General features: G+C 43.4%; 1 protein-coding gene across 2 annotated transcripts in view; it reads left to right on the top strand.

The window, feature by feature from the left end:
• Window positions 1-22,543, top strand: part of ATXN7L1 (ataxin 7 like 1) — a 97,536-nt gene extending 74,993 nt beyond the window's left edge. The window contains exons 5-12 of one of the 2 annotated variants that reach the window (XM_026046403.1): window positions 1,010-1,293; window positions 6,223-6,305; window positions 7,166-7,422; window positions 8,691-8,883; window positions 11,508-11,629; window positions 14,178-15,114; window positions 19,022-19,096; window positions 20,987-22,543. In XM_026046403.1, coding sequence (XP_025902188.1) covers window positions 1,010-1,293; window positions 6,223-6,305; window positions 7,166-7,422; window positions 8,691-8,883; window positions 11,508-11,629; window positions 14,178-15,114; window positions 19,022-19,096; window positions 20,987-21,028 — 1,993 coding nt within the window. In that variant the 3' untranslated portion in view covers window positions 21,029-22,543. The remainder of the gene's footprint in view (window positions 1-1,009; window positions 1,294-6,222; window positions 6,306-7,165; window positions 7,423-8,690; window positions 8,884-11,507; window positions 11,630-14,177; window positions 15,115-19,021; window positions 19,097-20,986) is intronic. The other variant, XM_026046404.1, reaches the window with a different exon arrangement.
• The last annotated feature ends 3,109 nt before the right edge of the window (window positions 22,544-25,652 follow it).

A 25,652-nucleotide genomic window follows, 5' to 3' on the forward strand; every position in this document is an offset into this window, starting at 1 on the left:
AGAAAGAGAATTTTTCTAGCATGCCACGCAGATCAGAACATGAGTTATTTTGGACYCTTCCTCCCATGTTTTTGAAGGGTCCTCTTTCGGAGTCGTCATCTTTTTCAACTAGCAGAAATTCTGTAGAGAACAGAGAGAAGACCCAAATCTTTCCATTTTCAGGCTCAAAAGACTGATCTGAGGTGGGATTTGTGAATGAGGGGACATCACAGGCAACTGCTGCCGTCTGGGCGAGCTGGCAAGCGGCGTTGCTGGCAAGRTTTCCTGCCTTTAGGCCTGCGATTAAAATTACAGAGCAGCTTTGCAATTGAGAAGGAAAAGGCTGTTAACACATTTATGCTTCTAGATGAGGATTGCATTTTATCTTGTAAACCTCATTATTGCCTTTATGTTTAAGGAAATGTGCAGTTCTCCTGTGTGCTTGGTGGGGAATGATACCCTCAAAATTGCAGCTTGTCACGATGAGTGTGTAACCTGCTTGCAAGGCCATTAGTCAAGTGTCTGGCAAAGGTGGCTGTGCAGAGACTGTATGGGAAGCCCTGGAATAAGTGACATGTTTCTGTTTGCAGCTTCCAGTGAAACTCGCGCTTAAAGCTCTAAGCCTCTCGATCTCTTAAATTTCTATTTAAAGTCATCTTTTCTTTCTGGATTAATTTTATGGAATAGACACAAGACATCTGCTTTTAGGGTTGTGCACAGGTAAAAAGCAGCCGCAGTTATTGCATATTTACTCATTTAGGTATGAGCCAGTAATGACAAAAGAACATTTTTTTGCTACTAAATTGAGAGCACTGGTTCTGTATACATTTGATTGAACAAAAGCAGTGAAAAGATGGTATCAAGTACTTTTAGTATTTCAGTTTAGTAGTACAATATTTAGTATTTAGTCTGGTCCCAAGATACTATGTCACTCACGTCAAAAATTTCTCTATTTGTGGAAGAGAGTTAAGGAACTGTATATTTGTGGTACAGAAAAATAAAACCTGAAGATTTTTCTTTATTTTTGCAGTGTTCCTGTTCCAGTAGTCAGTCTAGAGAAAATTCCTAACCTAGTGAAGGCAGATGGTGCCAATGTTAAAATGAATTCTGCAACCACTACCACSATCACCTCCTCCTCAGCCTCTTCATCCACCATACCTGCTCCAACCTTGGTTAAACCTGGTTTGACATCTAAGTCAGTGCCACCATCACCAGAAAAGATTCTGAACGGCAAAGGAATCATTGCTCCATCAATAGACAAGAAACACCAAAATGGCACTAAAAGCAGTAACAAGCCTTACAAAAGACTTTCAGGTGAGTGATGTTTTGAGGTAGTTCATCATTCTTCATTATTGTTTCTATGGCTTAGAAACAGTGTACTAATAAAATGCTATAGGTCGGGTTTGTTTAGGTTCTTTAATGTAGGTTGCTGTTCTGTATATGTGAATAAAGAGCTTTCAAGCTTCCATCTGTAAAATATTTCCAAATTACGCGTTCTGTTTCGCTTTAAATTAGGGAGTGTACTGCATTCCTCAGATGGCCAACAGGCTCAGTGTAAAAACTTAAGGGAATAAATTCAATAAAACAGAGGCAGGTAGTCTCCTCTTTTTAACCGCTTAGGCAATTTGAATCTACTTACAGTAGACAGGAAAATTCCTAAGTCAAGTGATGATCCTGGTGTTCCTTGTACAGCAATGCTCACATTGAGAAGCTGAGCTTTAGGACATGATTGTAACAGCATTTAGAGACAGTTCCACTGCGAAATATGATTTCCACCACTTGAAATATTCATGCCCATTTGTTTCTCATCAGTCTTTCACATTAAATATTGGGCGGCCTGTACTAAACAATTTTTAAATGTAAGTTTTAACTGCCTCTCAAAGAAATACAGAGGCTAATCTTGTTCTCTGGAAACAGCAAATAAATTTGGATTGCTGCATCTTCAAAAGGGATGAGACTCTAGAGAGCGTGCGTCGCTTGGAGATTTCCATTTGTAACAAGGCAATTTTCATTCCAATAAGAGAAGGAATGAAATATTGGTTCTAATAACAGCAGGGCAATTGTCTTTTGCTCTAAGATGACATCGTTCACCAAGTCATAATTTCATTTGTTGTTTATTTTTTTTTCACCAATGTTCATTTTGCTTGTAAATCCTGGGGAATTCGAGGAMGATGCGGGAAGTGCTGGGGAAATCTTGCAAGTCATAAATCTAGCCCCACTCCGCCTCATCCAGGAGCAAAGTAAGAAATCCCTAAAGTTGGAAGCTCGCTGTTCCTGGCGAGCAGTGGGATGGAGGCRGCAGTGTAGGATATGGGAATGCCCTGGGAGGCCTCGGGCAGGTGGAAACACGGCGGCAGCGCTGGCTGGGAAGGGGCTCTTGCCTCCCCTTCCGCAGGAGAGGTTTCTTCTTTCCTCCGTGTTGTCCCCCATGCCTACYTGGGCGTGAGGAAGCGGCCGCTGCAGGGCCCCGCTCCTGAGCTGGTTACAGGTGGCCCAGAGCAAACCAAGCAGCTGCTCCTCACACAGCTACACAGAGCTCAAAAATATTCAGGAGAAGTGATTAATTTGGCTTTTATTCCTTAATTACCATCTGCTAAGATCTAGTTTGTTCATCTAATGAGTAACTATCCATAGTGTATTTTACTTGAAAATACTGATTTCTTTTAAGCAATTCTTTAATGTTTTGAGGCTTTTTATTTTTTTAATTTAGTCATCAGTTATGAAGGTTTTTTAAACAGCTGAGACTGACACTTGTCCCCAAGCTCTGTACTCCCTGTAGCAATGCAGGGCTGTAGGTGACACCTGAACTTAATTGGTACAAGTGTCCCCAGAGCCATGTTCATAAAGGAGGACTGGTTCTGATGGGTCCAGGTTGTTTTACTTCCATGGGGGCAACACTCCATCCTTAGGCTCTGTAAACTGTCCATCCCTGTCTCCTTTAAGACCGGGAAACTTTCCCTGGTGGAAATTTCAGAATAAGCTGGGGCTCTGCGTGGGGCTGTTCCGAGTGCTCTGTTGGATATTAGTTCACTTTTAGATGGTTAGCAAGCCCACAAAATGGATTTTTTTAAGCTTTTCTCTCATCAGATGTAGCATGCGTTAAACGTTCCTTCACGTTGTGACCCGCTGGTGCCAGGAGTTAGTGCTGATGTGGGCAGCAGAACCACTGTAGGCTGATGGTCTGTGCGTGGTGTCGGGGATGGAGGCCTCTCTGTCACTCTGCACGACTGTACAAAGGCTGAGATAAAGATCTCAGAAGGCCAAGGAGATTATTATTTTAACTATACTGTAAATTTAATATTTCACAAAGAACAAAGGAGAAAGTGGCTGGAAAATTAAAGTCCCCTTCAGCTCTCAGCCGTGGAACTGCTCAGCTGTTAATTTTTGAGCTTGGTAATAGCTCTGGGTGGTTCACACCATTTTTCTTTCCTTTTTAGCAGCCTCCACCTCCCCTCATCCCACATCCTGACTGTGGCTAAAGGTGGGAGCTTTCCTGGCCGAGAGCTGATGGGGGGTGAACGAACCCCGTCTCCTTCCAGGAGAGCTGCTGTGAGGGAAACATCTCATGGAGCCACAAAACRCAGCGCACAGAGCCCAACACGAGCGCGCCGGGGTCCCCAGGCTGCAAACAGGAATTTTAGGCAGTCAACTTTTCACCCACCGTTTCTTCACGGGAGGTGGGAGTGCTGCTCGGTGCCGAGCACGGAGCGTGCCGAGGTGGGATCCGTGCGGGAAGCAGCATTCCCAGGCTGTGCGCCGCTCCCGGCCTGCGAGGCCCTGCGAGGGGCTGCCTGCTGGAAAGGCAGCTGGGAGCTGCGCTTCGTGCCGATGGAAGGCAGGGATCTCCCTTAACCTGCCGCCCGCGCTCCGCACGTCTCCAGCTGACACTAATTAGGGTCTCCTGAGCCCCCTGGAAAGACCCCAGGAGCTCCGGCCAGGAGAAGCGCTTTCCTCTTTGCTTAGTGTTTTTTTCAGAGAAATCAAGTTGTTTTGTTCTGTCAATGTTCCACTTTTTTGACTACAATTAAATACTTTGATTTTTACCTCTCTATGGCCTCATAAACAGCTGCCTTTCCCCCAGTCATCCATGAAGGCCTTGCCCCATGAGGCCACTCTTCCCGACATTCCCAGAGGGAGCGTTTTGTTTTCCCTGTTGGTGCTGAACAGACCCAGCTTGGTGAGGCTCGGAACATGTTTCAAGGCCTTCCCATCACCCTCAGAATTTTTTCTTTTTCTTTTTTTTTATTCAAATGCACATTTATGAGCCCATCTAATCTTTKCAGCTTATTTTTCAATGTGTATTGAAAGATTTTAGGCAGATGGTTCAAGAAGCTGTGTTAGGCACATTATATACTCTAGAACTCTGTAGCTCGTGAGCATACATTTTAATCTATGAGACAGAAAATATATATATGTATATATGTATTTAATTTTAATCATATATGGATACATTTTTGTTCCTCCTGTGTTGTAAAAGCCGCAATAACTATAGCTCCTTGTGCCATCTGTCAATCCCTTCGGGATGTCACCAAAACACAAAGGCCAGCAACATAATCATTTATTTAATGTTTATTTGCCATTTTTACATCCAGATAGCACAATATGCATAATTGCTAGCAATGTTGATATCTGGCAGAAAGGGGTTGTCTAACATAGATTACCTGATGTCTCCTTGCTTCTAATTATTCTCCTTACTGTGGCTCTCCCAACACGTTAGCATTGCTGTAAATTGCTCTCTCCATCTTGGCACTGATTTTTTTTGCTTGTGAAGAGTTTTTAGATTAAAAAAAATATTTAAGTAAAAGCAGTTATTATAAATAAAAGCATTTTTTTTATCTGAATGCAATGCTGCTAATTAAAACAGAATTCGTCAAAGTTTTTATTCCACTATAAAACAAATCAGTCAAAAAATATTTAAGTAAAAGCAGTTATTATAAATAAAAGCATTTTTTTTATCTGAATGCAATGCTGCTAATTAAAACAGAATTCGTCAAAGTTTTTATTCCACTATAAAACAAATCAGTCCTGCCAATGACTTGCATAATATCTAAGTATATAAAGATAATCATAGATTTTTAGGTGGCATTTTTAGGTGGTAAAAAGCGTTAAGTCCATATTTTTATTTCAGTTGTGTAGTCTAAAACTTAATATTATATTAAACCTAATCAAAAGAAGATCATGCTATCTGTGGAGTAAAAATCTTAAAATATTTATTAATGACTTAAATATGCAAATATACCGCATAAAATATTAAATACAGTTCTAACAGTCGTTAATGATTAGCGCTCACTTAAATGTCTTATTTTCAAAATTGTTGTAAACCTCAAACTCAGTACCCCCTATTGCAATCTAGCAAACATATTTTTATACTTCATGAAAAAAAGAGATTTGGGTATTTTTGTTGCTGGGKTTTTTTTGTTGGGTGTTTTTTTTTTCTCCTAATGTCACTAGTAACCTTTTATTTACCTTTTCAGACACCATGAATTGATTTTTAGTATTTTGAATATTTCAAAGACAAAATGTTAGGCATATGTTCCGTGTTTTCTGTGGGTATCTTAAGTTAGGCAGCCAAACTCAGAGGCTCTATTTGCAAATATGTACAAATACCTGAGGGGAGAATGTAGGGAGGAAAGGGCCAAGCTCTTCTCAGTGGTGGCCAGTGACAGGACAAGGGGCAATGGGTCCAAGTTGAAACCCAGGCAGCTCCATGTGCATGTRAGGAAGAACTTGTTTGGTGTGAGGGTGCCAGAGCCCTGGCACAGGCTGCCAATGGGAGGCTGTGGAGTCTCCTTCTCTGGAGATCTTCCAAAGGCGCCTGGATGCCGCCCTGTGCCCCGTGCTCTGGGTGTCCCTGCTGGAGCAGCGGGTTGCACTAGGTGATCCCTAGAGGTCCCTTCCAACCTCAGCCGTTCTGGGATTCTGTGAAATGCCCCTCAGGGAGCCAGCATTAGAGAGGGAATTGAACCCAAAGGTGCCTCCTGGGCCTGGGTTTGGAGCACTCTCTAATGCAGCCTTATTCTGTGAAGCCTGTAGCTGAAATCCTGCCTCAATAGTATGAAACATGTGAGGACAAAAAAAATGTTGCATTAGTGACTTGCATGGCATTATTGCAGGGTGCTGGTGGTGAGAATAGTGGTTCAACCTGGACCTGGTTGAATCAAATCAGGCCAAATCTTAGACTCTGGATAAAATTTCTGAAATGATCTTTTTTCCTTCCCCCTTTTCTTTCCCTCCCTCAAACAGAAAGAGAGTTTGACCCAAATAAACACTGTGGAGTACTGGATCCTGAAACAAAGAAACCTTGCACAAGATCGCTCACCTGCAAGGTATTTTTCTTAGAAGATAAAATATCAGATGCTTTGTTATAGTTTAAATCCCACCACAGTAGTTTGCAAGGTCATACCTGCTCCTGTCTTACAGACAATGGGTATGGTATTCAGACGCTGTCCTCAGGTAATTCTTTTGAGTAATTCTGTTTCTTTGAATGAATCAGAGCATCTGCATTATTCCACTGATATTTTTAAAAAGATGTTTTCCTTTCTTGTCATTTTGTTATGCAGAAGGCATTAATGTTTCATGTAGAAGCACAAGTGTTATTTTAAATGCTCCTTTTTGTGGTTCATGTATACAACAGTGTTGAAATATAGTCAATTTTCAGTTAAAATGAACAATATTTTCCCATAAGAAACTACTTGTAGGCTGCCCTTGTGATAATAATGAGTGTCATGTCAAAAAGCAGCAATAAGACATTTATAATGAACATTTGTATGTGTATGTGTTGCCTGTCAGTAGAGATGATCAGATGCGTTTGGTTCAATGTGTATTCACRTTTTTCAATCCAACCAAATCAGTTTTTCATTGTAAGCTAAGAGCTACAATGATTTTACTTCTAAATATTCTATTTTAAGATTATTGCAATAGTATTTGCTGCCTTAGAAAAGGTAAGTCAGTAGTATCTATTGTGAAAACAGTTGCAGAATAGTTTTAGCACCGAAGTTGGCATTTCTCGTGGATGGTCTCATAAATTATCAAAAATAATGTGGAATGACAGCCTTATTTCCACCACTGTGGCTAAAGTTGTTTCAAGGAGGTTTTTATCTCTTAGACTTGTGGTGTAGCAGAAGTATAGAGGACTCGTAAACAATATCATGCACACACAAATGCTTTTTAACCACCCTATTTTTAGACTCATTCACTTAACCATCGACGAGCAGTTCCAGGCCGTAAAAAACAGTTTGACATCCTTCTAGCTGAACACAAAGCTCGATCCAGGGAAAAAGAAGTTGCAAAAGACAAAGAGCATCCCCCCTCTGCAAGGGAGAGCTACCAGAGCCAGCCCCCACCAGCACAAGACTCTCTGTCAGCATCGTCAGTGAACTCCGGGCAAGAAGCTAAAGTAACATCTCCTGCAAAGTCTAGGCCACCAAATTCTGTACTTCCAAGGTAAGCGATTCCTCAGGGTGAGCTGCTGTGTCCTACGCTGCTGTAGCAAGTTTCTTTTGTGCTGTTGAATGATAAAACACATTAATATAAGGGTTTCTCTGAGCAGTAGAATGTGTACAGGGCGTTTATGTTAACATAAATCTCTCCACAGTAGCCTGTGGTCTGCCTGGAGATGGGGTAAGTAGTGGTGCTGTCCTCCCTTCTGAATTCCAGATGAGCTGGATGTTTTGGCCGAAATKCTTGGTAATAATTAGGAACATTTGTACTGAAATCATTCTGACATGTTTTGGAATAAGGGTCCGTTTAAATGAAGCAGGGCAGGGATTGAGGGGAGGGAGCTAAGTCCTGCACATTTAAACAGGTATTTCATCTGCAGATACTTCACCAGTAGTATCAGTAGAAAGATTTGGGAAGAAAGATATCATGTAGTGTAATTTATTGTAATTGAATACAAGTGTCTCGTCCTTAAAACTATTGATTTGAGACTGTCTGGAGTATATCTTTCTTCATTTAGAAGATTTTGAAGGCTTCAGAAAGAAAATCCCAACTTCTGAAGACATCAGTGAAAGCTTTTCATCTTTAGAAGAACTAGAATGAGTTTTTGGATCAACTCAGTTCTAATTATCCCCGGATAAACTTCCCGTGTGTTCTTCTGTCCTAGTTTTGGCTAATTGAGTTAGTTGGGTGTGTTCGGATTTATTTTGTTTCATATTTCCTTTCTTTCCAGAAGGCTTGGTCAGGATCAGGTGCCCATTTGGGGGCATTTGTGCACAGATACTGTCCCTGTCTCTAAGAGACATTTCCTATATTTGCTCGCTCTGATGTTGCAGAGCCATTTCCAGTGTTTTCKGTGTGCTCATCAAGTTGTAGTGTAGTTTTAGTCATACCACGACAAAGATAGATCTTACAAGACTTGGAGTGATGGGCAATAAAAGAATACATGTTGATAAATCAGAGAGAAGTCTATATAATTTGCATTAAAAGAATGACCTTATGTAGCCSTTATATTTGTATTTTTAATATACTTCACCTCTGTGAAGATCTTATACTCAGCTTTATGGCAATTTTCAAATGTAATTTCATGCAATACAGATGTGTTTTCATTAGTACTAACTTGATGATAATGACATCTTTCTGATAAGACCAAACACCAGGTACTCTGTGTCTTTTACTTTCCCTTTGTGCATTCTCATTTCTTGCATAATTTCCTTTGAAGCTTTCCAGAGCCTTTTGCACACTGATGTTTTAAATCCATTTTCTCCTTCTAGACCATCATCTGCAAACAGCATAAACAGCAACAGCTCTTCAAACCACAGTGGGTGTGCACCAGAACTGCCTCTGCCTTCCGTGGGAGGAGATCTAACGAGCAGATTATCCAGTGATGAAGGAGAAGGGGATGGAGCTGAAGAAGCTGAGAAATTAGACTGTCATTTCTCTGGACACCATCCCAGACCTCTCGGGGTATGTGTCCGTCTCTGGCATGCCTGGCTGTTATTCTCCTGTGATTAGGGAGGGGAGAAAAAAGATGTAATTTGGTAAAAATGTAAGGCACGAGGACCCTATGTTCCCAAAAAAATGTGCTCTAAAGAGGACAGCTACATTTGACAGGACACGATGGTAGCGATTGGGTAAGATGGGAGGAGAAGACTGCTCAGTGCGTGCGACCTTTCCAGGTTTGAGGACATGAGGAGAAGCAGAAAATAAAAAGAAGCTGTAGCTTAACACGTCTGTCTCAGTAGACTGTAAATCAGGCCTGATCCTGCCAAACTGCGAAGAGTTGCCTTGCTTTTCAAAAGATAATCTGTAATCGTTGTCTCCCTTCTTACAAAATTAACCACTGTGATTGGTTATAGCTCCGAAAATCATACAGCAGCCAAGTGTTACTACAGGGCTGCGTTCCTCSTTTCTGTAGTTTGCCTTGAGGCAGTAATTAAGTGTCATTTGTGKAAGTGTACGTGAATGGAGAAGCTATTGCCTCGCTCACGTAGAAGAGGAGCGTGTAGGGCACAGCTTAGCCCATCTGCTCTGCAAGAGCCTTCAGCGCCTGCCTCTCCGGCAGCTGTTTTGTCTTTCCCCGTGTTAGCAACAAATTTTATTGCAAGAAGCAAGGCAGCCCATATGGCTTTTTATCTGCAGTGTGTATTTGTTTACATAGTGCAATCCAAGAAGTAATGGGAGAACTGTTGAACTCTTGAGCAGTCGGTTCTGCAAGGGATCACGGCATCTGGTTAGCGAGAGCTCCAGCTGTGTTTGCTGGGAGACGTGCACGGTAGAATCAGGTGCTGTGATACCTGGAGCTTGATCTGCCTGTGCTGGAGTGAAGGAGAGTGTGTGAAGGTAGGATGCTACAAGAMAACCAAGAGGTGAACAGAAATGACTATGAGATGAAATTGCACATAAGACTAATGCAGAAGATAATTTTTGTTGATTTCTATAATAAAACRATGCCCAGTAGCCTCCTGCTTCCCTGCTGGTTTAGATTTCCCCTTATTTTTCATCTCTCTTGGTCTTTGCTCATGTCTACAATGCATGATTGGCCTGGGGAGCTTTTTGGCCTGCTCCTTCTTTAGGAATTTACATGCTCTGGGTGACCCTGCGTGTGCAGGGGGGTTGGACTAGATGATCTCTAGAGATCCCTTCCAACGTTAACCATTCTGTGATTCTGTAATATGTAGTTCCATTTGGTGAATTTGGTCAATACTCAAGGCTCAATTTGGTGAATACTCAAGACTCAATTTGGTGAATACTCAAGGCTCACTGCACATGTGCCCCCACAAATTAAATTTAAGTAACAACAATTTAAATAACCCAAATGCAGCCACTTCTTGCTCAGTGAGGCTTGGCCGTCAGTCCCTCTTGCCATTTTGCCGTAGGATCCTAGTGCTCCGGCAAGGCCATCCCACAGCTCCATGTGTTCTGTGGATCTCAGTCAGCCTCTCTCCACCGACGCGATTACAGACAGTGCGAGTGCTTCTAGGCCCTGTTCATGTTCACGTGCAGTCAGAAAAGACTCCAGCCTAGTTTAAGCTGGCTTGCTAGATTCCCTGCTAATGTGGCCGGGGAGGTTTCCTCAGCTGCTCCCTCTCCCAGCGAGGAGGCAGTGATCCGCAGGGAGAAAACCAGAGCTTCTCAGAGTCCCTCTCAGTGGCAGCTGGCCCATTGGACTGCAGAGCGAGGCTGGCTTATCAACTAGGTGCTGTTCTACGTGAGCCTGGTTTAACCTGGAGTGGCACAAGCTGCTGCTGCCCTTCCCGCCTCGGCGGCGGCTCCTCGGCCGGGCTGTGTTGGACCCTGCCCTCCACGTGCGGGGCTGTCGCGGGAGCGTCAAGCTTTATAGTGGGGCTCCTTCCCTCCTGCCACAGCTGTGTGTGCGAGCAGCAAGGATGGCCTCAAAGCAGGGGTACCCCCCCAGGTACCTCTGCATTGTGGCTTGCAGTTAATTGGGAAAGTTCTGCAGAGGAAACGCTTCARAAACCCTCGAGCCTGGCAGCGTTTTGAAAGTGCCTGTCCTCTAGTTGGCTTCTCACCCCTTTTGAAGTGCCAGGTGCCCTTTGTGAAGCACCGGGTGCCCTTTTCTAGGGCTGATGCCTGTTTCCTTCGCTGAAATGGCACTAGTTTGTTTCTTGATGAAGCAGATGCTGGTGGTGATCCCGCTGGGTCCTTCCTCTTCACTTGTGTCCTTGCTTCCTGTCAGAGCACCGAGGTCTGTGTGTGCAGAATAGTGCAACTGCTTGGAGGCCAGAACTGGCCAGAASCGCGCTCCCAAAGCACCTGTAGCTTTGTGTAGTTTCCCTGCTCCATGTGCTGCCTGGTAGGAAACTGAATTGTTAGTGACCTGATAGTAAACTGAATTGTAAGTGAGGTAGGCAGGGTGCTTTACCCTGACCTCAACCATTAGTCATGTATTTCAGGTCAAAAAGTGCTTTCAAATAGTAGTTATGCTATGTAGGTGGTGGAAAATATCCTCTATAGGATATTTTACCTGCCTAATACATCTGTGTTTCTTGATCTCTAAATAAGGATTACTTTATAACGGATTATTTAAAAATATTTATAAACCACATTAAAATGTTTTTTTCTTTCAGTTTTGTTCATATGGCAGTCGCTTAATGGGAAGAGGGTACTATGTCTTTGATAGAAGATGGGACCATTTTCGATTCGCACTAAACTCCATGGTAGAAAAACACTTGAATTCACAGATGTGGAAGTAAGTGAGAGTTTTATAATTGCTGGGCAGTTTAACATTTCCAGTTCTGTAAAGCTTTTAAATCAAACACTCTGTGAGAAGCATTTTTAAAGTTACTTTTGCATTAAATTATGACAATAATCTGAAAACAAGTTCTCACTTTGCAGTTAAAGAAAATRCAGCACAACAGCAGACCAAGCTTCTATTCCGAAATAAACTTCTGTCCATTTTAGGACTTTTTAGTCCCTACATGTCAGGGGAGTAGTTCTGTTAACATTTAAGTGCATTGAAGTTTGCTGCTGTCTGGGTTTGGAGGTGTATTTTGGTACTATATAGCTGTGCTACGTGCAAGCTGAGATGTGGTGAGAGGCTTGTAAGTTCTTCTCCACACCAGGAGTGTAATATCAGAGAAACCACTCAAATGCTCTGGTGCAGCCTGTCTTTACTAACTGCACGTAAGTCTCTCCACCTGCCAGACATATCCTGCCTGTCAAGCAGTTACTTTCTGTGCTGTTGAAACAGCTCTAGAGACCAGGCAGCAGCTTAGGCAGAGCATAGTCGGGGACCTTTGCACGCTGCTTTCCCTCAAAACTGGATGGGAAACCTCTTTATACTCATGTCACCAAATCCAGTTTCCTCTTCAGTGTTTGCTCCATGAGATTCCTGGGCTGTGTGAGAAGGAATTCACTAGATCTTAGGCAGGGTGTGTAAGATAACATATATTCTAGTGATGGCTGCATATTGAACATGCARCTCTTCTGTGTCACACACATGTGCCCATGTGCATGGGCACATGCATGCATTAAAATAGACTGTACTACTTTAATAAAGGAATAATAAATCAATATAATAAATATAAATAAATACATAAAAAGACTAAAGAAAAAAATAAGTATTTTAAAGCTTTGAGGGATCTACAGACCGTTTTTTGGGCTGTTTTTATTTTGCTATGGAACATGCAGATGTCTTCCAGCATAGAGACACTAAAATGCAGTGTTTTGTGTTGCTGTTTATCAGGACTGTGTTATGATGGCAGCTAAAGGGTTTTTTTTATTATTATTTTTCATTTTCTTCCATGTTTGACTAACCTGATAACTTGACAATAACTGCTGCTACCCTGGGAGTATATTTTCTACACTGGAAATGGGTAGATTTGCCATAAAATGGCCAGTTTCATGTTAATTTATTGAGCTAGTGCTGGATCTGCAAGGGAGTCCTTTCTTCTAACCTTGTAAATTTGGCTGTTTACCGGAGTCTGCCACTCCATGCTTTGCCTTCCACAAATAAACCTCATTTGATATCTCCAAAGAGAAAGATGAGAACTTTTTATCTGTATGCGTAGTGCGATAGAAGAAATGAACAGGCCTCATCCTGCCCCAGCTGCATCCRGTTCCGAATGGTTTTTTCAACTCCAGCTCTTTCTGAAATCTCTAGCACTGCAGTGAGAGACCTGAGAATTAAATCTTAGTCTAAACGATGAAGAAAGACCACTTAGTTTTGCAAGAGACGTTATGGAAGTCTGGTTCATTGCTAACACAGGGCTATAGACATACTGTTAGTGGCTAAGTTGAAAGGTAAATGATWATATCCTACTAATTTCACAGGTGATACTATGTTTTATTCTCTGAATAGTTTGCAGCTAGTTACAGAGCTTATCAAACATTGTTCAATACTCTGGCAACCTCCCTAGCTGCTCTTGACTAACTAAGATGAGCGCCTGGGAATAGTGCATTGGGAAAGGGGGGAACAGAATTACCTGATTCCTCTTTAATCTCAGTGATCAAGTGATTCACAAACCCCAGACCTGACACAGTTGTGACCCCTAAACTTCACTTTGAAGTTTAGGTTAATATTTAAGCTATTCCCCAAGGTGCACTTTGAAGCAAAGCRCATTGAATGAATGAAAGGTAGTGAAACACAGTGTTTCTAGGTCTGCCATCAGGCGTTTTAGTTGCATTTTGGATTGTCTGGTAAAACAGGAGTGAGAAAAGGAAACTCAGTCTCTTAAGAAAATGATTAAATGGCAACTTCGTACACCTGAGAGCCACGTGGGACCCTTGTGCTGAAGGGGAGCATGGCRTAGTGTGGGTAACTGTAGAGCACAGGAGTCGGGTGCCATTACAGAACTTTGTGGGGAAAACGATGCTCCGGAGCCAAAGCTTTGGTGAGGTCCCCACTATCTCCCCAACCTTCATAGAATTACTGTGCCTTCAAATACATTTTTAGGAATATGCGCTTCAAGATCCAGCCTCAGTGAATCCTTACAATATTAAAACACATGGGTGGGTCTTTTTGTATGTTTCTTTTTGCATTAAATCCCCAAGAATATTCGAAGCACAAAAATCAGCAGTGAGACATTTTGCGCTGTTGCAGACTACAGAACTTATCAACCAGTTTTGCGCTGTGAATAGTAAAGATTCAGAATGACCTGGGTTTGACTTTTTAAAGAATTTGCTCCTTCCAGGAGGTTGTTTCCTCTCTGCGTGGCTTAGGTGTTTTAGTCGGAGTGAAAAACACCCGTTGAAACCGTTTGTTTTGTTGCTTTTCCCCTCTCTCCGGCCCCGTGCAGGAAAATCCCCCCCGCGGCAGACAGCCCCATGCCTTCCCCGGCAGCCCCCRCGCCCTTCCCCGCGCCCGTCCTGCAGCCCTTCAGCAACGCCAGCGCCGTCTACATCCCCTCGACGCCCATCGCTTCCCGAATCTCCTCGTCCTACATCGTGACGTCGGCCATGCTGCCGAGCGCGGCCTTCGCGGCGCCCTCGGACGCCGGCGCCGTCGTCTCGCACACCTCGGCCTTCCCGCACGTCGCTGCCAGCTTGAGCATCATGGACTCTGCTTTCAAGGCGCCGTCGGCCGTGTCGCCGGTGCCGGCCGTCATCCCGTCGCCCTCCCACAAGCCATCCAAAACAAAAACCAGCAAATCCTCAAAAGTCAAAGACCTGTCGTCTCGTAGCGACGAATCTGCGAGTAACAAAAAGAAAAAGCCGCCGCCGTCGTCATCGTCGTCTTCGTTATCTCTGCAGACATCTTCCTCGTCGGCGTTTTCAGGGTCCCACAAAAAGAACTGCGTCCTGAACCCCAATTCAACGTTGAACTCCTTTCAGGCTGCCTCTTCCTACAACAGCCTGTCCGTGCACAACGCGAACAACGGAACAAGCCCCCTCAGTGCCAAATCGGAGCCCTCGGGACGGACTTCCCTGTCGAGCGGTTCCACGGACTCGGTGAAACACATGAGCATGGTGGTCAGCAGTATTGACTCCTCTGCTTTGTCTGTATCTTCTCTCGTGCACCACCCCGGGGACCACTCCCTGGGAGCACATAACRCAGTGTCTTCTCTACCCCTTTCTTTCGACAAATCAGAAGGAAAAAAACGCAAAAACTCTAGTTCTAGTAGCAAAGCCTGTAAAATCACTAAAATGCCTGGTATGAATAGTGTTCACAGAAAGAGCACTGCCAACCTTCTCTCTGCGGTGCCGGATCCTGCGAGCAGCTCCATCTCTCGGCAGGTAAGGAACAGTTCCAGTTGTTTTCTTGCACGTCCCGTTTGACTTATTTCACATATTCCTTGCATTATGCGGAAGACAGTATGAAGTTTGCCTTGGATTGCTTTTAATATTCCATAGGTTAATGCAGAAACGTATTTGTATTTATTTTGTGCCCATTGTGGGAAGATGCTTTGAGTGTACAAAAAGCATTTATACTCTCTTTTGATATTTTTAYTACAGATTTCGTTCAATCAATAAAGTAGCCGTTTGCATCTTTTAAYGTAAAAGTGAATGTCCCGAGTGGTTAAATAACTTACAGAAATTCGTTTCTTATCTCAAACCTGCTTTCTCTGAAATAAACTGTCTGTTGCTACAGCAGGAGGATGAGGGTCAGCTTTTCTGTTCCCTGGTTTATTTTCCCAAACCTGTTGCTGGTTCATTTTGTAATTTTAAGCAAGTCAACTCATTTCTCTCCTATGTAGGACACTTACCTCCACCTTTTCCCGTGGGGGAATCTGAGATACTGGCCTCAGATTCTCTTTCCTGTTTGCCAGTGAAAAAAAAAGAAAAAAAATAAGACATTAAAATCCTAATCAGATGGCCTTTAATGTACTTTTTTTAATTTGTTTGTTTTTTAAGTGTGCATTTACTCAGCATGTTGAAGTCAGGGCAAGAGATAAGCTTGCAATCTCTTATGTCATTGTCACCAGCTATTTTTTCTCCTCAAACCATGATGCTATACAAGGACAAAAGTGTGAGATATGTTAACTGATAAATTTTGGTGAATYGCTGCCAATATTTTCTGTGTAATTCTGCTAATGTGTCCATTACTCTTCAGTGCAGAGAAAACAAAACTTGACCCTGAGTCCAGGAGGCAGTGAGAATCAGAGAAAAGAGATGTGTTAGAAAACCCAGATCGGGTAGTTTAAGACTTTTTTTTTGCATGTTTTGTTTCTGAACCATCATGAAATTCTCAGTTCCTGAAGCCATGGGTGGTAAAGGGAGATTTGGAAGTAGGGTAGGATTGAGCAAGGCAATCCATAGGTGTCAGTAAGAGACAGGAGTGGGACAAGGACTGGMATAAGGAAGCTCTTTCCCCTCTGCAGCAGAGAGTGTGATAGTTCCAGGGGATTAACAAGTACCTTTTGTCTTCCTTGCTCCCTATAGAGATGCAGCTGAGATGATTTGCTGGGCTTTTAAAATGGCAAATGATGTTGCCTTTCTCTTGGGAACCTTCTAAATCCACGATCTGCCRTCAGAACTAATGTTTGAGTCACCCAGGGCAGTGCATCACGCTGTAAATCCGTCTGTCACCAAGCTGGTACTTGCAATGTGAGCACATCCCCACGGATTGCACTGCCCTGGCACACGGGGTCTCCAGTGGCAGGAAAAGAGCRGCTGCAGGTTGTTGCTGTGGTCAATGCACCGCTTGTAGGAGAGGGGCTGCACCCTCTTTGCTGGGACCCTCGGAGGGTGTCTGTGGGTTGTGCGGACTGCACAAGTCCTACGGATCATTCAGCTTGTTCCAGAGGCCCTGAGTTACAAATCCAGCTCTCCCGGGGACATCCCGGCTCTTGCACTGGGGTGCTCCCGGAGATGGAAGGTGTGTTGGCGCGGGTGGCACAGCCACCCAGGCCGAGAGAGCAGGGAGAACCCGCCGGGAGCCTTCCCTGCGCTCTGTGAATCTGTACCCCAAGCTGTGATCTGCCCTTAGAGAAAGGCCAGATACACTGCTRTGATATAAGGATATTGAAGCATGTCAGATTTATACATATGTATATATATATATGTGTGTGTGCTGCGCATGCACGGGAGTCACTTCCCTCTCAGTGCTGCCATCGGAGCTAAACTAAAAACTACCCTTATAGCAACACTAATAACTTAAAATAGAAGGTAGAGTGGAGATAGTTTATTGTGTTCCAGATCTCTCTTTGATAGCTGATTGTCCCTGTGACAAGGATATTCATTCATATACTACACAAAATAGGCGTTTTCTACCTTTTTTTTTGTCTTGTGCTGTAAACAAATGACATTTGTACCCACTTAAACGTGTGGGCCAAGTAATGTCGTATATACTCTACATGTAAGAATTAAAACTCAGGAAATAGAATATCTTATATAGGATATTTAATATAGAATATTTAATATTCTAAACTATAAAATAGCATATTTTAAGAATATTTTATTTAATATTTTGATGTCAYTTTTAAGCTCTATTATTTTGCTTTTCTGTGTTCTAGAAATGCAAACTCAGTAAAAATTCCACAAAAGAAAAAAAAATAAAAAAGGAAAAAAGGAAAGGTGCCACTTAAAATCTTGCTCCTGTTCCCTGATGTGATAAGATAAATTAAACTAGGAGAGTGAGAGCCCTGRAAAAGCCCAAGTGGTTGGCGCTAGGCCCTGGGACTTTGCTAGTCTAACTCGAGCCTGCCCCGGGTAGATGGTAAGTGGGTATCATCTTCATCGTTTGGTTTTGAAGGAGACTTCACTTTAAAAGAAAAGAACTTGGCTCCTGGCATCAGCCTCGTCCTTTTGCCAAGGGGTTCCCGCTGCTAAGGAGCCAAAACACCCGGAATTGGCCCCGGTTGTTAGGGAGCGTCGGTGCTCGGAGCCAGCCCGGCTCCCGCATCTGCTCCGGGCGCAGCCCCTGAGGTAATGGCTCTCCCAGGAGCGGCATCTCTGGAGCGGGGATGGACCCGCTCCCCGAGGTGAAGAGTTTCCCCGTCCGAGCCTGAAAGGGCTTCAGGAGCACCCTCGTGCTGGGTGTAAGGAAGGAAGGCTGGAAACGCTCGCTCCTGTCGGAACACGGTGGCCCTTGTGTGTTTTATTTTGCTGAGGGGCAGGTTTCTCGTGTCCTGTTTGCCTCTCGGTGGCCAGGAAGGGTTTGACGGGTTGCGGGGCCGTTTGGCAAGATTTGCCCATGGGGAAATCTTCATGCAGCACCTTATTGCCCAGCGAAGAGCAGCAGGGCCGTGGATGCGGCTGCAGAAAGCTGCCTYGGGCAGTGTAAATCAAGTGACAACGTAACAAATGGGGCTGCAAAAGGMGAAAAACGGCGTTGGTGCAAACCCTCCCAACCCGCACCCACGTCCCATGCGCTCGGGAGGAAACCCTCCCAATTTCTCACCACATTAAAAGGTTCTTGCCAGTCTCCATCAAATCYTCTCCCTCAAGTGATTAAAGTTGCAGTTAGCTGAGATGCACTGAGCGATAGTAATTCCAAATGCAGCCATGTCCACAGGCAGGTGTCCGTACCTGGTCATGTGTGAGCCGTTTGATCCCTGGAAAACTCCTCCTAGGCTCAGCAGGAGAAATAGCTGCAGTTATTTAGGGAGCACTGTAGGAGAGGCGAAAAAAAAGAGGAATTGTCTTTGCAGGGGGTAATCCCTCAAAGACTGMAATGTGCGGGTGGCAACGTTTGGGAAACTGGATGGGCCTGGATGGGAAACTTTGGGAAAGATGGGAAACTGGAATATTTTACCTGGGTACTTTTTACGCCCTCATTCCCAAAGAAAGTCTCCAATCCAGTACATTGATCTAACAGCAAATCCAAACCTCTGGAGCTTGATTCCCGCTTTCCTGCCGCTCAATAAGCGGCCGCTCTGGTTCTGCAGAAGCGAGTGGAGAAATTTGGGGCTATTCGGGGTGCTCAGCACCCGCCTGCTCCCCGTTGCCGTTCGCAGTGTCTTCCAGCCTGTGAACATGGGTTTTTTTGCCTTTAAAGTCTATTTAATGTCTGCAGGCTCCAGGAGATGAGTGTGATTCTCTGTGAGAGGAGGGATGTCTTAACTACRCAGCAGGAAAAGCGCCTGTGTTCCTGTGCAAAGCAGCCAGTGCCGCTTTGCCCGGGAAGGAGGAGGCCTTGGCTGGCACCTGCCTGTCGAGTGACAAATATTCCTCTCAATGCTGCTCAATTGATGTCTTTCAGATTGGGAAAAACAGCAGTGTAGCTTTGTCACAATCCAGTCCTTCGAGCACGTCAAACCCGGTACACAACAGACAAGTAAGTGGTTTAAGATCAGATGTACTTAAACAGTCTTTTGAGTGGTTTTGAGGCATTTTATACTGTAAAGCCTTAAAATACAATCTCTAAATACATTTGTTTATAATTTGAGCTCTTTTCTTGTGTGAACCATTTTTTCTCCTTCTCATATGATGTTTTTGCAGCTCTTTCCCTTCGCTGTTTTCCCGCCACGTGCCCGGCGCCCGGAGCTGCCGGCCGCGCGGCCGCGGAAGCTGCGGCGCCTCCGGAGCCGGCCGAGCTCTAGCCCAGGTCCATGTTAGACCTGGGCTAGATAGTCCCACTGAAAGTGTTCTGAGTCACTCCCATCTCATGATGACCTGCTAAATAATAAAATACGTATTTTTTTCTCTTTTGTTCCTCAATGCAAAGGAATGAATGCAGGTATAGAAGATTAAATACCCTTAAAATTTGAAAACAAAAAGTGTGGAAAATCCATTCACACCAAAAGTCTCTCTATTTGGAGAGACATTGGCATTTTKGGGAGTGAGGCACTGTTGCCAACCGCTGGTAGCAGACATGATGAATCTGTTTTGAAGTATGACCCCTTTTGCTCTAACCCACTGCTGGACTTACATAAAACACACACTACCAAAGAGCAGAGCTTGTTGGGCAACTGTTGTCTGGCTCCCCTGGGAAAACCTAAGAGCAAAAAAAAATGAATTTTGTGGCAGCCTTATGTAAACAGAGGCTATTGCTGAACTTTTCAGCTGCCCGTTCCTGTAACTTTGTGAAAAACAGGAGTGTTGCCTTGCTCTTGGCCCCAGAGAGTCTTCAGTATTTCTCTCAATCTGGTAGTTAAAATTAGAGATCAGAATAAGAAATAAAATTAGATGTATTTAAAAAGGCAAGCATTTAATACAACTTAAACTCTAATATTGAATTTTAGTATTTAGAGCCATAAATTGTGACAGCCTACCTGATGAATGCTTGTCACTCCAAGGCAAACCCGAGCTGSTTTTTGACAATCTGGCCCTTGTGGAGGCCACATAAAGCCTTGGGTTGACACAATTCCTGTCACTRCTCGGGGCGTGGAGCAAAGGAGGAGTCGGGAACTCAAGGGGATTCTTGTTTCTTAAGAAACAGGAGCAGGGACCTTAACGTGCAYAGGCCACTGGGACCAGCTCATCCCGACCTTGAACGGTGCTGGATCTATTTGAAACCTGAAGAAGGATTCATTTATCTCCAATTATTGGTGCTTTAACAAAATGCTTTCCTTTCCCCACAAACCCTACAGGTTTTGTGGTGGACACTGATATTGTTCTTTTTCACAGCTGCCCAAATACAAGGCTGCTTTGCAGTCCAGTGCACAGTGCCTGTTGCCACTGTGTGTTCAAAGGTTGTTTCCTCCTCCAGGCTTTATCCTCCCTGCAGCTTTATAAATAATCACGTGGGTTTGTCCTCATGGTGCTTCAGGTGCCTGAACGTGGTACTGCTTCAGGACCTCCSTGTGCTCTGGCTTTTAAGTGTTGAGTAACTAGATGATTATTTTCAAGGAACATGAGGACACTTGTGCCCAAGGGTGTTTCCTGGTGCCTCAGGTGCTGGGTATGGGAGAAGACCCTTCAGGGCTGTTGTCCGACTGTTGGGCTCTGCATGTGCTGGTACACTCTGCCAACCAACACCAAATCCTCCTCCAAAACCAATTCCAAAGGGAAATACCTGAGTTTACTCAAAGCTCCTATTCATAAAGGTCTAATGTAATTAGAATGGTGGCCTAGGGCTAATTTTTGTTTTGTTTTTTTTTTTTTGTGCTTTAATAGGCATGGGATTTAACTGCACAACTTTAAAAAATTCCTGTGAGATAAAGATATTATTAATGTCCTGAAAGACATGATGGGGTTTTGAGTGTGGCTCTGGTTTCTCTTTCAGAAGACATCAAACCGGACCGGTCGAATAAGGACCCTTCCATGACGAGGAAAAGGAACCAGCCTATAATCTCCAGCTCTCAGCAGCCCTACTCCACAGGGTTTTTCTTTTCTATGTCCTGCAAGTGGATTTAACCTTTTATGAATTTGTGGTTTTAAAGAGAATTAAATTTACAACCGTAATAGTGATTTGTTTAGTTTTTCACTTGTACTTGCCACTGATCTGTGCGTTCTGCTTAGTTCTGTTTCCTGCCTTTCGAAGCTGTTGCCGTTGCAATGCTCCCTGAGTTTCCTTCTCACAACACATTGGGCAATCCCCAAAAACACCAAATCACATCAGGACTGAGATTTATTTAAACAATCTCCAATTTTTTTTTTCCACTAAATAAGAACTACAGTAATTCTGTATTTCAGCTTGTCCTATGGATAAGAATTGGGTGCATTTCTTAGCAATTTGCAAACAGCTGGGGCACTGCAGCTTTAGGGGCTGCTCCTGACTGGTGCTCTGGACCCCACGGCATTGATGCAATTCCAGTGGGAATTCTGAGTGTTCGGCCTCTTCCAGGATCAGGTGCTTAAGGAACCTACGCTTCCATCAATGCATAGAGGATTTTTGCGCCAAATGGCAATTAATGTTAGCAGAGGCTCAACATATAAAAATCCCCTCATCTTGATGGAGTTCTAGACCCTTAAGATCCTATATCTTAAGTAAACAGTCTGGGTTTGCAAGGGCAGAGTTGAGCAGATTGGCTTGCGTTAATAGAATTGCACTGACAGTGTTTCTAATAGGATTACTGAATAATTTTTTAATAAAATATAGATTTTATAATCAGGAAACCAATACTAGGTACTGGAACAATAGTACAGAGGAGTTAATTTTTATTTCTACAGTGTTAAAAGTGCACTTATATGCTGGTTTATTTACATCTTCGGGAAAGGCGAGAGACTGCAAATAGGGAGATTATTACTACTTTCTTTTTTAAAAAAAGAAGGCTTAAGGCAAATTTTAAGACTTAAAATGTTTAAGCAATTATAAACAAGGCTAGACCCTTTGAAAAAAAAAGTTTAGAAATATTCTTAAAATAAATTTTATAGTGTTAATTTTGTAATAATTTATGTTTTGCTATACTTCAGAGCTAACTGACCGGAATAGTTTCAGAAACAGTATGAAACTTAGGAAAGTTTAAGCAATGTTTATATTTTTAAAATGTTCTTTGAATTATGTTTTTATTGTACATTTCTTCAGACTGAAAAAATGTGTACATATCTTTGTTATTTTTGCACAATTTTTGTCTCGTTCAGTTTTAGGAGCAGTACTATGTTGATCTTTTTTTTTTTTAATTTATTTTGGGTTACAAAACTGCAGGAGTTGAAAAATCTCAGTAACAAAGTCATCCTCTGTAATCAGTGAACTGCTATTGCTAATTGTGGAGGGAAAACAGTGGCTGTGAGATTCAGTGGTTGCTTCTGAGACATAAAACTAGTCAATGACTGAAGGAGCAATTTTGTACTTTTTAGGAAGTTTTAGCTCTTTCCATGCATCTTTTAATTGGAAAGCTGGAATATGAAGCCTGTCCTTCGAATGCTGCTTAATTTTTTTTTTCCCAATGGCTTACACCTACAGCATTTCAGGAAAGCTAAGCACCATGCAAAATCCCACAGTATTCTTTCATCATCAAAGAACTATTTAATTTTTTATATATATATATTTATATATATATATATATAAATTCAGCCTGAAAAGTGAAGTGGAAATAAATATTTGAGGGAAAAAAAAAAAAAAAGGATATAAACTGGACCAGCCTATAATGCATTATTAGCGTAGCATTCAGTTGGTAGTTATTTTTCTTCCCCATTTGCCTGAAAATGTTGTGATTCGTTTCCAGCAATAGAGGCTCGAAGCTTTGGTTGTTCCACACCCGCACTGCAGCCATAAACAAGCGACCTGGAGAACTCGTATTGCCTTCTTTTGTATCGAGGTAACACTTGTACATAGTGCTGATCAACCTTTGTAGAGAATAGTTTATACAGCATATTCTATTATTGCTGATTCTCAGTGAACTCTTGTTTTAAAGAAAAAGGAGAAAAGAAGAAATTTTTCTATTTACACCTTATATTTTGTTATGCTGTCGACCCATGGCACTTTAACAAAACTCTGTGGGTTTTGCATAGCTGGTCAGTCATGGGGTATATTAAATAACTGTTGTTGCACAGAAATGAATTTGCACCTGCTCTATTGTGCTTTCCTACTACAGATTTTAGAACCTTTTCCAGAAGACTTTTGAAGAAAGCATGTCCAATCATTCTGAAAAATAAAAAATATGCCATACTTGTACAGCCAATTTCTTTTCTACAATCCATATTTTGTAACACTAAGTATTTTCATCCTTTGTCCTGCACCTTTATGTATTAGCAGTATCAAATAGAATCCATTCCATGCTTGTGATAATTGTAAGCAGAATAAATGTCTAAAGTAGGTGTAAATAGTAAATTCTATGGCTTACAGTTTAAAAAAAAAAAAAACAAAAGGAAAACCAGAACAAACGTATCTGATTGATACTGCCATGGTTCAACACCGGGCCTGGAGATATTCTCTAGTGAGCGATTGTATTTTTGTTTTTTGCTTTATTATTATTATTTTTTTTTTGTAACATGGCTTTGTAAATAAAATAATTTATATGTTTGTAAGAAACAGGCGTTTTTGTCGTTCTTTCTCTTCACCAACCGGAGGTGGCTGGTATGGGAATTTGCCGGCCGGTGTTTCCTCTGTGGGGACTGACCTGCCCCTCGAGGGGGCCAATCGGTGCCCCCCCGGCTCCCACATTCCCATTCCCATTCCAGGACCTGTGTGGGACCGGCTCTGCTCACGAGGTGCCTGGAAGGGCCATCACGGAGGCGCCCTYGGAGGAAGCTCCCACTTAACTGTGGGAGGCAAAGCAGCGGGTTTGTGTGAGCGCCCGGACCCCGTGGCAAACACGGATCCCTSTCCTGTGCTGGGAAAGCAGCGCTCCGAGGAGGAAGGATTCGCCCTCTGGGTGAGCAGATACTTGTGTGGTGTCCTGCATGTTCTGATACRCGTGGCAGAAGCTAATCCAGTTGTTATTGCTTACTGCCCAACTCCTGCCTYGGTCTGAGCCGCTTCCATTTGGAACACCCTGTTGGAGGGGTGGTTGGTTGGTTGGTTTTGGATGTTTGTTTGTTTAATCTTGATGTTACCTTTTCCAGGATGCTGAACAGAGACCGAACCTCAGGAAACAGGTGCTGATATTTCAGTCCATTTGGAGCACTCAGGAGATCCTGATCCTTCATCTCACAGAGAGTGGTCCCGAACTCTGGCTCAAAAGTTGCTTTATTTATAAGACGCTTTGGTGCCACTTGCAACCAGCAGAAATCCGAACCTCAAGCAAGAAAATAGGGAATTGCTCCCACAGATTTTTATTTGCTGCTGCCCCTGCCCGTAGCTAGCAAGGATCGAGGCCCTCTGAAGTGAAGTGTTTTCTGAGTCATTCGTCAGCACTTGGGGATTTGAGGCTTTCCAAGCCCTGCTCTATCTGGAACTGGTTTCCACTCCCCCTGCTGTTGTGTTTTGTTGTGCAACAAGTGTTTTGCATGTGGCAATAGTTTTGCTTGTGTTATCAAACGTACTCTATGTACTCTCTATTTCCTAGGCAAGAAGATCAAATTGCAGCTTTTTTGCTCATTGCATTATAGTTTTTATGCTTCCAGTATGTGCTTATTTATTTATTTATTTATTTTACCAGGTATGCATTTCTTTTAAAAGAAAACATTGCTGTCTGTAACCAGTAACAGTTTTGTTCACCCAAATCTGTGAGGATCCACAACTGAAGACTGAAGGAAATGCCCAGGGGCGATTGCAGCGACGTCTGCGGGAGATACATGCAACAGTTGCAGCCTTTTGAGATCCATAATGTTGATTTCCTGCTGTGTTCGTGCTGTTTCACTCCTGGAATACAGCTCGAAAGCTGCTTGAGATGCTCGTAGAGGCCTCTCTTGGAACACACCTTCCCAGCTGAAGGAGGGAAGCTCAGGAAAGCTGTTTAGAAAGATCAGGATGTTGCTGCAGAACAGTGCGGGTGTGAGGGCTTCATGGGTGTGAGCACGAGCCAGGTGCAGCCCTGTGGATCCAAAGGGTCCGTGCTGGCTGGCTTCCAGACCCACCTCCAGGAGGGAATGGTGGCAGAGCCCTCCGGGCCTGGGAGACCCTGTGTCCTTTCAGGCTCCAGCTGGATGGAGCCGTGGGTCAGATTATCTTACCAGACGATGCAGATGTGAGGGAGCAGGAAGGCTGATCCCTCTGCAAGGGGGAGCTTCTCAGAGATGCTCCAGGGAGCCTTCCCAGGTGCCTGTTTATATGATACTGACTCCTCCTCGCTGCTTGGTCTGAACATGATGCATGAAGTGATTTGATAGCTAGTATCATTCTTGGTAGCTATAATTCCCATTTGGAGCCACTAATACCCAGGGCTCTGGCACCCTCACAGCAAAGAAGTTCTTCCTCACATGCAGACGGAACTGCCTGGGTTTCAGCTTGGACCCACTGCCCCTTGTCCTGTCACTGGCCACCACTGAGAAGAGCCTGGCCCCTTCCTCCCTACATTCCCCCTTTAGGTATTTGTACCTATTTCAATATTTCAGTGTTTGTTTTTGGG

Source organism: Nothoprocta perdicaria, unplaced genomic scaffold (assembly GCF_003342845.1).
Source record: "Nothoprocta perdicaria isolate Ctin4 unplaced genomic scaffold, notPer1 scaffold_44, whole genome shotgun sequence".
Lineage (NCBI taxonomy): Eukaryota > Metazoa > Chordata > Aves > Tinamiformes > Tinamidae > Nothoprocta > Nothoprocta perdicaria.